This window comes from Egretta garzetta, unplaced genomic scaffold (assembly GCF_000687185.1).
Source record: "Egretta garzetta isolate BGI_Z169 unplaced genomic scaffold, ASM68718v1 scaffold511, whole genome shotgun sequence".
NCBI lineage: Eukaryota > Metazoa > Chordata > Aves > Pelecaniformes > Ardeidae > Egretta > Egretta garzetta.
This window is the reverse complement of record NW_009258554.1, coordinates 718,883-732,566: the sequence shown is the minus strand read 5'-3', so window position 1 is coordinate 732,566 and position 13,684 is coordinate 718,883. Positions and strand designations below refer to the sequence as shown.

General features: G+C 48.2%; 1 protein-coding gene across 1 annotated transcript in view; it reads left to right on the top strand.

Moving 5' to 3' along the window:
* Positions 1 to 13,684, top strand: part of LOC104134397 (cat eye syndrome critical region protein 2) — a 47,508-nt gene that overhangs the window by 24,164 nt on the left and 9,660 nt on the right. Inside the window, 5 exon segments of the mRNA XM_035903370.1 lie at positions 268 to 487; positions 1,099 to 1,148; positions 3,461 to 3,630; positions 9,344 to 9,500; positions 13,343 to 13,472. Of these exon segments, the coding sequence (XP_035759263.1) occupies positions 268 to 487; positions 1,099 to 1,148; positions 3,461 to 3,630; positions 9,344 to 9,500; positions 13,343 to 13,472 (727 nt within the window).

Genomic DNA, 13,684 nt, shown 5'->3' with positions numbered 1-13,684 from the left:
TGTGTGCCTGGGAGAGGGCTGGGGCGGTGCGGGGCGAGACTGGAGTTGCCAAGCAGACTGCGAGCTGCCCCGCGTCGTGCATTGTGTCGGAGCCAGCCTGCAGCCTTTGTGGCACCAGGAGAGCCTGCTGTGGGAGCGATGCTGCCTGCCCCACCGCATTCCTCCCTGTCTGCCCCGCACCATGCCGGCGGCTCCCAGATCAGGCTCCCAGCGAGTGGGAATCCCTCCTCTCCTCCCCTCCCTGTCCCATTCCGTCTCTGATTTAATCCCTCCTTTGGTTGGGTTCCTAGCAGCTGTTCCGATTTCCCTGCCCTTCTCCCATCCTGTCAGCCACAGTTCCCTTGCTCAGCAGATATTTCATGGTGGTTTTGCCATTTTGCAGGGGATGCGGGGGGCAGACAAACACCCCAAATGTTCCTGGGAAGACAGGCAAGAGACGAGGGCGACCCCCAAAGCGGAAAAAGCTACTGGAAGAAAATTTGCTGAGGTATGGAAAGGTTGTTCCTGCAATAGACATAAAATGCATATGTTCCCAGAGGAAAGTATAATGTACTTCTGGGGTTCCCCCAATAAGTATGTATATACCATGCAGCCATAATTTCAATGCATCTCTGAAGTGAAGCAAGCTCAGACTTGGTGGGTGCTTTGATCACTCTCCAAATAAAATTCTGACCGAGCTGGAAGCCAAGTTTGGTGAAACAGTGTGTATCACTCTTCCAACCGCCTCACTTCAGATGCAGTTCCCTCATGCAGTGCTAGGGGATATGCTCCTGATAAAGAACGCTTTCACTGTGTAGCACTTGAAGCAAAAATCCTGGCCACTTGAGTCAGTATAGATTTTGGGATGCTTCCCATAAGAATTGAAATGTTGTCCTTGCCAAATTCCAGCCTGCACTCTTCACTTCTTAAAATTTTATGAAGCTATCATAAATATATATGTGAATATATATATTGAATATGTGTTCTGTTTTTTTCCTGGTTTTGCTCTGCACTGAATAATTATTGCGTCCCCCACTCTTCTCCTCAGAGGCACCTGTATCTCAGTGATGTGAAGTAATGTATTTATTGTATCACTCCTTCTCTTTCTTTTTTTGGTAGGGAGAAGGCAGAAGAGAACTTGCTAATCCGCGAGACTCAGCTAAGAAATGGTAAAGAGATTTTGCAGGGTCAGGGTTGATATGATCAGCTAACACAGCTCTTAAATTATCAAAGCCCAGAGTGATGCCTTTCTCAGGAAAGGGAGAGTCTTTCTGATGGTGGTTGGGGCCGAGTTTGGAAGGAGAGGTTGGCGTTACAGGCTGCATTTCAATTGGGAGCCTGGGCACCTGCAGGCTTCCTATCTTATCATGGATTAATCTGGGATGAAGAAATGTAACGCGTTGGGTTGTGCTAGGTCTTGGGGGGCCCACCTACTCACTGACGTTGATGGAAATGGGCTGTGAATGGCCCTTGCTGCTCCAGACATGAAGTGAACACAAGCCCCTGTTTGTAGCTGGTGCATTTTTTTGGACTGGGAAGACAGTGGGGTCAGTGATGCCAAGATAGGGAAGGAAGAACCTTTTTGATTCTCCTCGCCTCTCCTTCCTGGTGGCTGTTGGGTCACTGAGCTTGGTAAATGATGTCTTGGGGATACCCACCTAAGGGTTAACGAGGCAAGCAGAAAAAGAGAATTGGCAACTCATTTGTCATACATGCGGATCCAACAGCTTCCACATAACCCAGAGGCTCAGCCTGTCCGTGTTCCCCCACAATAAAAGGCAACGGTGGCATTGTCTTTGCTGTGCCTCCTTCTCTTCTCCCTTTGTCTTCAGATTTCCCAGCGGCTGCTCGGGAGCTGGGCAGCAGAGCCGGGTGAGACGCTGGGGGTTTTATCAGATCATTGTCTTCCAGCAAATTGTGTCACTTCAGCTGCTGAGTAATCTTCTGGTGGCACAAAGCAGTGCCTTAGTCCTGATTGGTTTTGAAACAAGTCGCCTGTAGGCAGCTGGCAAGGGAAGGGGAAACGAGGGGCCAGGCTCTGGGGGCAGGTAAGCTCCCCACGACGGGTGGGCAGGTTACAGCTTCGCATAGCCAGGGCAGCAGAAGACAGCATGTGGTTGGTCCTTCACCATCACAGTTACCAGTCCCCAGTACGTTAACTTGAGCTGAAGCCAAGGGCGGGTTAAGCTGCAGGCTGGCCTGTGACCTGGAGCTAGCACGCGCTTGCTCTGCGCCGCTACCACGGCACAGAGGTTTCCGACAGAGGGCAGGTGGCTGGAGGGAGGCTGCAGCTCTCCAGCCTTCCTGGGGCAACCTGATAGCTCATGTGCTGGAGCCGCTGGCAGCTCAAAGCCACAAAGGCCCCAGGGTCGGGTTCAGAGAGAAAGGGGCTCTGTTTTTTGCTCCTTCATTTTTTTCATAGTTAATTTGCTTGAAAATGTGGTGAGAAGCTGTGTGACATCTGCTAGTGGGGGTGGTGACCATTGCTTTCTTTCCTGTAGCCTGTGGTTAGCTCTAGAAAAGTCTGGAGGGAGCTGAGAACCCTTCAACCTGAAGGGGTTTGAACCAACATCTTCCCCCTTCCCCAAAAATGGGCCACAATGTTTTTTGCTGAGAGAGTGTCCTGGGGCAAAAGCATGCAAGTTGCAACCCATGAGGCTTCTCTGCTCTGTGTAAACATTTGTGGAGCAGGAACCACATTCCCCCTCTCCAGGTGGGTGTTCCAACCACCATGTGAGAGAGTCCTTCCTTCACAATTAATATTCAAACGTTTCACAGAAGGCGGAACAGCTCAGAGTGTCTTGGTAGTTGGGACATGCTTCAGAGAGGTGGGAGATCTGCTTCAGATCCCACTCTGGATGGAGCAGGGATGGGATGTGAACTTTTGGAACATCCCCCTCATCTGGCAGCCTGATGAAGCCGCCCATCCTTCACTTCCTCTTCTGTTTCAAGTGCCTGCAAACAAAATGTTTCATTTGGAGAGAATGGGAGGTTTTATTCACCGCAGCAAAGGTTTACAGTGCTAAAAAAAAGAAAGGCTTATTTCAAGTAACATTAATTTTCAATGTTTTTATTCTGCTGCCAGACTAAATCAGACATTTGCATTACCCCGTGTCCTGCTCTGGCTGACAGCCTCCATTACAAGAAACAAATTAAATCCTTTTCTCTGGTCCATCATAACTGGAATGGAGGCTTGCTACAGGGATGTCACACTACCCATGCGTTGCAAAGTGCCACCATTACTTCTTCACCTGTGTACTTCCTCCATGTCTTGGCATCACTTTTGGTGTCGCTAGGGGAGGTAGCAGTGCTTCTGGTGCATCAAGAGAGCTTTGGGTCTATAGCAAAGAGCATGTTTCCCATAACAGCGGCCATTGGCAGTATCTTTTTCTTTTCCCGAGCCCTGAGGAGAGGAGAAGAGAAGAGATAAAGTTGTTAGTCATAACTGCTGTGGAGATAACATCCTTTCATGTTGTTGAAGGGTCCCAAGGGCCTGGCCGTGGGACATGGTGGCTGCTGTGTCAGACGGAAGAGGAGTGGAGGCAGGTCACAGAGAGCTTCAGAGAGAGGACTTCCCTTAGAGAGCGGCAGCTCTACAAACTCTTGAGTGAAGACTTCCTGCCGGAGATCTGCAACATGATTGCACAGAAGGTGAGGAGACATGACATCCTGTTTACCTCTCTATGACTGCTTCCAAGAGCATGGACGTTTGCTGATTGAAGGAGAGATGAATCCAAGCAGACCTTACCCCATCCTGCTCCCCCCACTCCAGCCTGCAAGTGTCGGCGATGCGGGGGCCGTTTAGCTTGTGTATGGGGAGAAAGGCTCTCCCCTGTGGAGTGGCAGGGCTAGAGTCGATACTTAAGGATCTGGTTCATGATTGCACGGCAACATAGGTAGGATGGCTGAAGGGGTTAGTGTCTTCAGCCATGTTCTGTGTCCCTTTTCTGCTAACAAGGAATCTCTGTCTGCTTTTTTAACTGCTGCGATTTACAGCCTAGCTTTTCTATGCAAACTGCCTGTGATTCCACTTTTACTGCTGTTTCTCAGCTGGCTCTGCTGAAGGGGCAGTGGCTGCTTTAGTTGTCCAACCTGATCTGCTTGAGCTGGTATGTCAGAGTCCCAAAACTCCGTCAACTGTATGTTTTCAGGTGGGACAGATTTGGAACAGGATCCTTCGTCTAGATGGCTTTGTAAAATGGGCTCTGCAGTCAGCATGATATTCTTGGATTGAGTTCAGTTTGCTTGTTTGCCTACCCTTGTAAAGCTAATAGGGATTTCATGGTCACTTCTAGCCCCCAGAGTTTCTCCTGCCAGTATCACCGATGTGCCCTAATTTCCTCCACTCTCTTTTTCCTTCCCTCAATTCTCAACCCTGTTTCAGGAGAAGCGTCTGCAGCGGACAGAGTTTTCTCCCAGGTGGATGTCTGACCATCAGCCCATCAAACCAATCAAGCAGGAGGTGAGGGGGGGTGCAAGGGGGAGGACGATGGAGGGAGGCGAGAGCAGATGCCTCCTGGGGGAAAAAATAAACTGCAGCATCGCTATTCAGTGGGAAGGAGTCATTTGAAAGTGCTTGTGCTGAAAGAGAGATGGGTGGTAATGCCCGTCAAAGGCAGGCTGACACTCGGGGTTTCTATGGCGAGCAGGGAGGTGCTGCCCTCTGGATCGCAGAGGTAACCGGCCTCGCCGCAGACTCGGGTGCAGCTGCATATGGAAATCTGCACTCAGTCTGGGGAATTCCACTTCAATGAAAGTGCTGGCACATTCGAGGCAGTTCAAAGAAAAGTTGAAGAAGGATGAGAGGGCTAGAAGAACCGGCTTACAAAGGGAAATGACAGAAATTCAGCCAAGGGGAAAACGTGAGGCTGCAAACACATGAGGGTGTAGATAGTGCGGAGGGAGAGAAGAATGACTGATGCGGTACAGAGCTGAGCTAGGAGGGGGTCAGCTGGAAATGGAAGTCACAATATAGGCTGCTTAAAGAAATGCTTATCAAACGGCAGCCTTGTCAGCTGAAACGGCTCTTTTTGTGCCTCTTCACCCTCATCTCCTCTCCACCCCATCAGTGTAACAGCGCTGCCGCTTGCGGGTCTGTGCAGTGAACCAGACCCAGGAAAATGACTGGAGTTAAATATAACCTTTTTCTTTGGTCAGGGTTATTTTTAACGTAGATCAGCTTTCTGATCCAGTTCACCATGCAGCCCCCAACAGTTGCACTGGCACAGCCAGGGGCATGGTACGGTGGAGATGGGGGGTCTTTGAACTGGCAACTGCTACCCAAAGCAATCGGTCAGGCAACACGGGATTAGCTTCGGAGGGAAAAATTGGCTTGATTCTATCAGGCCGTGGCATAATCTTTCACTGTAGATGTAATGAAAATGTAGTTACCTGGTATTTTGTCAAACCCTGGGAAATTAAACTGCAGGGAATATTCCACGTGAGCCAGGGTCAGGGGTTCCCGCAAAACAAAGGAGAAAGTACAGTTCCCTGCAATAAATATAATTACTTAGAATAGATAAATAAAAGGAAGGAAGGACGTCTCATCATGCAGCAGATAAAAGCCTGCCGAGAGGAAAATAAGACCCCAGCGATGGTCAGTTTGGGGCTAGAATTGCTCTCTGCAAAGCCCACCGTGCAGGAAGCGCAGGGACACGTGTTTGTTCACAGGCAGCAGAAATCCCAGAGGAGGAGGGGAGTGGGAAACACATGGAGCCTGAATGATGCTAATCAGTACCGCAGGTGCTCCAGGTCTGCGGCGGCAGAGGGCTGTTAATTGATGCCTGTGGGCCAGTGAAACGTTTCCAGCGAGCGGGGGGCCCTCCCGGCACCCGCTGCACTGAGGCATGGGGAGCCAGCCAGCGTGAGGGTGGCGATGCTCGTCCGCAGGGCGTCCAGGTCTGCGGCGGCGGAGGGCTGTTAATTGATGCCTGTGGGCCAGTGAAACGTTTCCAGCGAGCGGGGGGCCCTCCCGGCACCCGCTGCACTGAGGCATGGGGAGCCAGCCAGCGTGAGGGTGGCGATGCTCGTGCTGGCTCCCCAGCAGGATGTGGCAGTCACCCCTCCATGGGGGAGCCAGGGAAAGTGCTAGCAAGTCTGATGGCTTGTTTGCCGAGCAAGTGGTGAGCAGCAAGCGAGTCTGGGGGAGAAAACCTCAGCCCAGTGTAGGGGTGACCCCCTCCTCCCGGCTCTGCAAGCTGGATGCCACTTCAGTCCGAGATATAACTGCTCCGTAGGCTCCTAATCCTGCGGGGGATTTCTCAACAGGTGGTTCAGATTAGCTCCTCATTAAAGAGCTGCCTGAGCAGCACCCTCATTAGGGCAGTGCTGCGGAAACGGGAGCAGGGAAGGTTTGGAGGGTGAGGGGCCGGGGTGTGTGGCTAAAGGGGGCTGGGGCGCCCGGAGCAGCCGTGCATCCTGGCCTTCTGCTCCTGAAGCCTGATACCCACTGTCTGGAGAGCAAAGCAAAAGGCAGAAGTTTGGCCCTTTCAGGGTCCCAGGGGGAAAAGGCAGCGATGTTGTGTCCTGGAGTGCTCTCTGGCGGAGGGAAGGAGGTGGTGATGCTGCGGTCACAGATGTGAGGAGTGTTTTTATCCTCCAAGTGGAGAGGAAGCTGGAGGAACGTCCCTTTGCCAGCTCTTCATTCAGGAAGGAAGTATAACTTGTGTTGGGTTCTTGCTTTTATTGTTCCAATAGGCATCCGCTTCCATCACCTCTAGTAGGAGTTTACATGTTTGTGTTTGCTTATTTTTTTAACCCTGAGTTGAGCACCCTCGTTCTCAATGGGCTTGAAGAGCCCGTGCCAGCATTGCTGTTGTCCTGCAAGCGCTGCAGGGAACAAGTGCAGTTGTCGTGGGCATGTGCTGCAGCCCTTGGTGCTCGTAATACTTCACTTGTTGTTTCTGCTTTTCCCTTTTCTTCCCTTCCTAGCTCTGGTAGGATGACATCCTCTCCTTTGCTACAGATCGCCCCGTTGCTTTGTTAATGCCATATTTGTGGTGGGTTCATGTGAAACGTGCTATGGATTCTGCGTCGCGCCATTACAGTATAGGGTGCTGAATGCACCCTGCGGGCTTGGAGAGGCCCTGGTGTGAGCACTGCAGCTTGGATGTTGTGTTCACGTTTCCATAGGACATGAATGGTGGAAGCTGTATGAATCCAGGGAAAAGGAAACCAACAGTTGAAGAAATTAGCGTGGTATGCCAGGCTGGCTTAGATCTACTAGCTGGAGAATCTGGAGGCTGATGGTCACATCCGCAGTAAAATATCTTAGTGTACCAACTTCTGGTGGCTGGTTGCTGCTCACCTCTTTCTCTTCCTAATTGCTGCAGAACTTTATGGCTTTTGGTTTCTATTACAATTTAAAGATCGATCAAGAAAGTTAGGGGAAAACTCATTGATGATGATCAGGATCAGGCCTGAAAAGAAGATGTTTGCAGTGCATGAGTAGAAAATAGGATGGTAGAGTGGTTGAGAAAGGGATATGAAAAGCCTCAAAAGTGGAAATGTGGAACCCAGTTCTGTAGGTTCTTGATCTCTTGTCCTTGGCACAGGAGATTCAGTCCTGGGCATCCTGGTGTTTGGATACCTATCAATTGGAGGAAAGGTCTGAGAGAGACAACTGGAATGACTAGGGAGCTGGAAGGGTTGCTTTATACGGAAATATTTAACCTAATTACAGAAACATGGGAGTTTTGTGTAAGTGTCTGAGAAAGCCCATAAAGGCTGGAACGTGACTGAAGAAGAGAATTGGTGCTTGCCCAGAAGAGCGTAACTACAAATAATTGGATGGAATGAGGGGATAAGAAATTAACTTTAGACTGAATGTGAGGAGAAGCTGGCTAACCTAAAGGCATGTGGACTCGCAGAGCGGTTTCCTTAGGAAGGTGGTAGAAGTGTGAAGTACTAATATTTGGCAAAGAACTGAAAAGGGAAAGAAGATGGGCAGAGTTCCCTTGTGGTGAGATTGTGCTGTGGGCTTCACCTAAAAAGATCAGTAGAGAATAGGTGTTTTTGCTGTCCAGTCTGTCCCTAGGTGCAGGATATGGTCCTAATGTTGTCAGGAGTCCCATCACCCTCTCTTGGACACTTCTCCGCAGCTGTTGGTGGTGGAAGCATCATTCTTTTAATATATTGATGCTGCTGGAGGCAGGGAGATAATGCACGATGCTCATCCATGGAGAGCTGCAGGGGGAGATTGTAGGGCAGTGATGTGCAGGGGAAGAGGAGACAGAGGGGGAATGAATGTGCAGTGAAACCAGAAATTTCTCGTCGTTTATCAAAACACCCTGAGGTTCCACTTCTAGGCAATAAAACAAGGACAAAATAGTAATCACAGTGCCAGATTTTTTTCTGGGGATTAATAATGGGCCTGGAGAAGTAGATGGTCTGAGCAGCAGCCAAGGGACCCCAGCTGATTGCTAATCCTCAGGAAATGCCTTCTGCCTAAGTGGTGGTTGCTGGTTATTCCCTGAAAATGAAGGTGGAGAGAATGGTATGCACACAGTTCTTTTCCGGTTGATATTCCCTGCTGATAAGGCACACAGACCTTGGTCTTGCAGAGGTTGAAGAAGTGGGAGTGGCTCCTCGATGACCGATCCGTTTGTCTTTTAATTTAATTAAGCTAATAAAGGTAATTCCACACTGCCATATAGGAGCAGGCAATACCTGGCCTGGGAAGCCTGCAGTCTTAAGTGGGATCAAACACAGCCTCGCAGCCTGCTGGCAGTGGGAAGGTGAGGAAGTGGGGCACTAAACAGCCGGGTGCCCTTGAATGAGAAAACTGGTTGGGAGACCCAGCAGGAAAACTGTCCAAACAAGCAAGAGCTAGTTCAGGGGAGATTAGCACACAGAAATATGGCAGGCCTTATTTTGAACAGGAAAGGAAAACACTCCAAACAATACCTTGATGCAAGGCTGTACTGGTCTCTTTTCCTATCCTAAGTATTCCAACTTATAGCAGAGCCAGGTTTGGCAGAGTAGTCCTTTCTCACGCTTGCAACTCCAGGCTCTGCTAGCTGGAAGGGGCAGCAGTGTTGTGTGGGGGTGTCAACAGCCTGAATCCTTTGCCCAGAAGGGAAATACACGCGGTGCATCCCTGGCAGAGCAGCAGCTTGTCTAACCCATTGCTTCTCCTTCCTTTGTCCCTGTATCAGTAGGATTTCATTGCTTGACAAATAACTTTCCTTTACATGTTGCTTTTCATCTGAGAGGTCATATGTACAAATCCTTTTTTTTCACCCCTTTTTTTCCCCCCAGCCATTCATTGTAGGTATGCTTTAATACTTGCTCAAAGTAAACCTGCTTCTGCTCAGACTTCAGTAAGCCGACACATTACAGTTTTTGGTGCACCATTTTGTCACAGGTAAACCCGAATGTGCTGAGTTCAATGGAGAAGCAGAGGCGCAGAGAGGAAGAGGAGGAGCGCCAAATCCTTATAGCAGTGCAGAAGAGGGAGCAGGAACAGCTGCTGAAGGAGGAGAGGAAGAGAGAGATGGAGGAGAAGGTCAAAGCAGTGGAAGGTATGTGCAGCCAGCGTGAAGCAGCGGTGGAAGCTTTCAAAGCCAAGATTGAGATCTTGAATTAAGATCTGCCATTTACATTCCTCCCCTCCCAGACCTGCTAACGGGAAAATCTTTTCTTGCGCTTACCTCAGATAAATTGGTCTGACTGTAGCTTCACTTCCTTTGTCGATCTTTCCCATGGTGTTGGTGGCTGTTCTCTAGTGCACCCTTCAACTGTGTGTAGTCTTCCTCAAATCATGATTATTTTCTTCCTTGGCCCAGCTGTACTTTTTTTTCCCTGCTATTTGTGTCATTCTTCAGTTCTCTTCTGTCTCCTCACTTGCCTCCTCGTGGATTTCCCTGTGTGCAGGATTAGCTGGCTTTGCTCTTGCTGAATAGCATTTGGTCCTTTTGGCCCAATGCATGATGAAAGAAGGATTGCTTTTGAGGAGAAAGGGAAGGGGACAAGATGGGAGTAGCCAGAGTAGTTATTTTGCATTGCCTGGCCTTATCAGTTGGAGAACTAAAGATGAGGGAACTAGGCTAAATAGAGCACCAGAGGTGGCAACTTCAGGTGTTGGTCTTGTTTTTTCGTGGCTTTGAATTAAATGCTGATTTAAGCTGTTCTGCAAGAAACAGCCATGTTGTGTTTAATATATGAGATCAAGGCACAGACAGCAGGCATTCAGCCGGTACATGTAGGCACTGGTGTCTAAGAGCAGGCTCATTTCTGACCTTCTGACATTCTGACCACCACTCTGTCAGCCTCCCTTACGGGGATTCCTTTATCTGCTGCTTTTGCTGCAGTGGCTGGCTGGCCTGTTGCAGTTCCAGGGAAAGGTTGAACATCTTCAGAAAACTATGGTGGTAATGTGTGGCAGTATCAGTATTGTGACTCCTTAAGTGGATAAAGAATCAGAAAAGGAAAAAAGATGAAGTTCATGCAAACCTTGTAAACTTTCTGAGATGAAACAGACTGCTACCAGATGTTTGATAGCAGACCAGATGTTATCTAAGAATAGTTTCTTTTACCTGCTTACCTTTCTAACCTTTAGAAAATCCAATTACTTGCTTGGCCTTCATATATTCCTGGTTGCCAGTCCTAGCTAATCCGATGCTTTAAACTGAGAATCATCCGGCTTCCGTATCTGCCACAGATATCTGTTTCACCTTGGCAAATTGCATATTCTCTGTGCTTTAATTCCCCATCTGTATAGACAAAATGAATCTCGAAGTTCCAGAACTGCTGCAAAGATAAATGTACCTGTAAAAAGGTCATTTTACTATAAGCCATGTCCTTTTCTGGGTAAATGCAATCACTACATCATCTGATGCAAAGGCATCAGAGCCGCTCAAAGAAACTGGCATGGGATTGGACAGTAAACTGTTTTAAGCTGGTTTAGCCAATTTAGCATACATTCATGCTTTCCTTGGCAGAGATGCTTTTATTTTGGTTTGTGTGGTTTCTTTCCATTTAGTTTAAACTTGTCCCTAGTCAGTTTAGGCTCAATCGGGAGAAGTTTCCTTTTAAGCTGGTGCAAAAGCTCTTTAGAAAGGTTGTTTAAATGACTGACTTGTTCCGTTAAATCACTGCAGTATTTTTCATCCCTAGAAACGGCAGCTATCCAGGTAAAACTTTGGCATCTTAACCATCTTTTCTTATTGCCAAGCATGCCAAGCATTTACTTTCATGACAGTTCTTATGATAGACAGAAAGTGATTTGAAAATGAAGTAATTTGTTTTGCTTGGTTCAAACTTGTTAAAACTGGACATCCATCGTCAGAGATTTTAGGGTAACAAAGATTTTCTTGTATTTTGCAGTCTGTTTGGGATTTAACATTAATTTTGTAAGGTCTTCTGTAGAGGGGTGATGTGAAACACAGGGTGAAATATCTGCTCTCTGATGAACTTCATCAGTGCTTCACCTGCTTCTCAGTTTTGGACTGTATGCCTGTTTTTAGATCATGTTCCTGTTTGCACTCTGGGATTTCACTTCCCCCCACTCCAATGCACGCTCCAGGTAGCAAGCCTCCTGCTGGGCCCATCTGTGCTTTCCTGAATTTATGAGTTAAAGCAGCTTTCTAGATTTCTACCACAACAGCAGGTTAGAGTTTCCCAGTTCTCCCAGATGCAGCTCCAACATACTCTCTAACACATATGACTTTCTGGCTGTTTGAGGTACTTTGGGGGGCATTGGTTAGATTTTGAAAGCTGCAGGGTAGGACTTAACCCAGGCCAGCAGCATGACAAAAAGCTCTTCCAGTGATCTTTAATATGCTATATTAATCACGTGCTGTGGTAGAAGGGACCTGCCATTAGTTCTGACTGAGTTCCAGTCTCGTACCAGGGTAGCACTCTGATTCCTGTCAGTTTACCACATCAGATCCTTGGCAGGCCTTGATGGATTTCTAAAATCTACATCATCTTACCTTTTGGCTGCTGTTGCCATGAGATTTTGCTGCTGAAATCATTGCCTCATGTTTTTCTCAGCTTTCTCACTTAGGCATCCATTACAATGTCATCTAAGTGATGCTAATTTTACAAAAGAAGTATGAAGTACTGAACTGTGTTTGGGCAGACTCAGATAATCTCTGTTAACTGTAATTTGATGTTGGACTTCTCATCATTAAATGTTGTAACAGGTGCTGTTGGATTCTGTAGGACATCTTAGATGCAAGTCCTGTCCTCCCAACTTTAGTGCTACCCAGAGTCTTCTAGTGAGAAATTTGGACATTCTTTTACTAGTCTTTGACATATCTGGCCGTGGACCTCCCCAGAAATGTCCACATTGTAGCTATTCCTGGTTCTCTTGTGCCCTCAACCCCCATTCCAAGTTTGGTTTTGACTGACAGAGTAAGACAGTAAATTAATACTCTTCCACTAGAGCTGGTGCTTCTTGAGTCCTTGGCATTTTCCAAAGATGGAGCCTCTGCTAGACAGTATTAGCCAAGTCTCCCTCATCCTGCTTTCACTCTGGGTGTTCCCCGATGTGACCTGTTTTTTGGGGTTTTACTCCTATGACATGTCTCCTTGAACATTACTTTCACAGGATTCTGCTCCTGCAGAGAGTTGGTACAACCACAGGTGTTTAGCAAGTCAAATGAATTCAGATTTTCTATAAGAAAAAGGAAATGAGGTTCATAAGAGCCCATAAACTTTCTATTATGAAGCAATGTGTTAGCCAGCTGTCTGGTTGCAAACCACAGGTTATATTACCAGCGTTGCTTCTTCCTGTCTCTCACCTCTTAAACCAAAGCTGTCCCAGTGGCCCTCCTGTGTGGCAGCTTGCTCGCTCTGGCTGCTGGCCATGAAGGCCTACCTGAGCAATCTTCCCAAAACTAGCCATAGTGGTGGAGGATATTAATGATCCTAGTTATTCGTTGCCACCCAGCTGGTAGAATGTCACCCTTCCCTTGGTACTTGTCTTCACCCATTTCAGTGCAAAACCAGCTGCCTTGAGTTCACCTGGCTGAGATGAAGCATGTGAAGGATGGTAACTTCACAAGCCAGCTCTTTCCATACTGCTGATCTATGCCTAGGTCTGTGCATTGAACTTCTCTCTTTGTACCACACCATGGTCAGGAATTTGTCTGGAAGCTGCCTAAGGGAGCATCTGTATCATAGTAGTGCTTCAAAATCAATGGTTGTAAAGTCAAGGGAAATTGAAGAGGCGTGTTGATGGTGCGCTGTATTCTCACCTCCTCTGCTCCTGTGCTGTTGCTGCTTTTGCTGAAAGAACAGGAATGTTTCACTGGGGTTCTTGAGAGCTGCAGGAGCTCCTTTCATTTTCCCTGCAAGAAATTGTTGTCAAGGAGTACTGAATGTGAGGTTTTTCACCTCTCCCCCCTCCCCACTGCAGAACGGGCCAGGAGGAGGAAGCTTCGTGAAGAGCGGGCCTGGCTGCTGGCACAGGGGAAGGAGCTCCCCCCTGAGCTTTCCCACTTGGATCCCAGTTCCCCTACCAGGGAAGAGCGAAGGACGAAGGATCTGTGAGTATGCAGCTGGGCATGCAGCACGCGAGTGCACTGAAGTAGTGAGTACAGGAAGGAGAGGAGTGTGATCATTCACAGGAAGGAGGAGGGAGAAGTGAGGTTGGAAAACAGCGAGGAGTAAGCTGAGAAACATCTGGATTTGGTCCATGCTAGAGGATTGTTTGCGATGAGGCCTATTTGTCAGCATTATGACACTGGGGGCGGGGAGG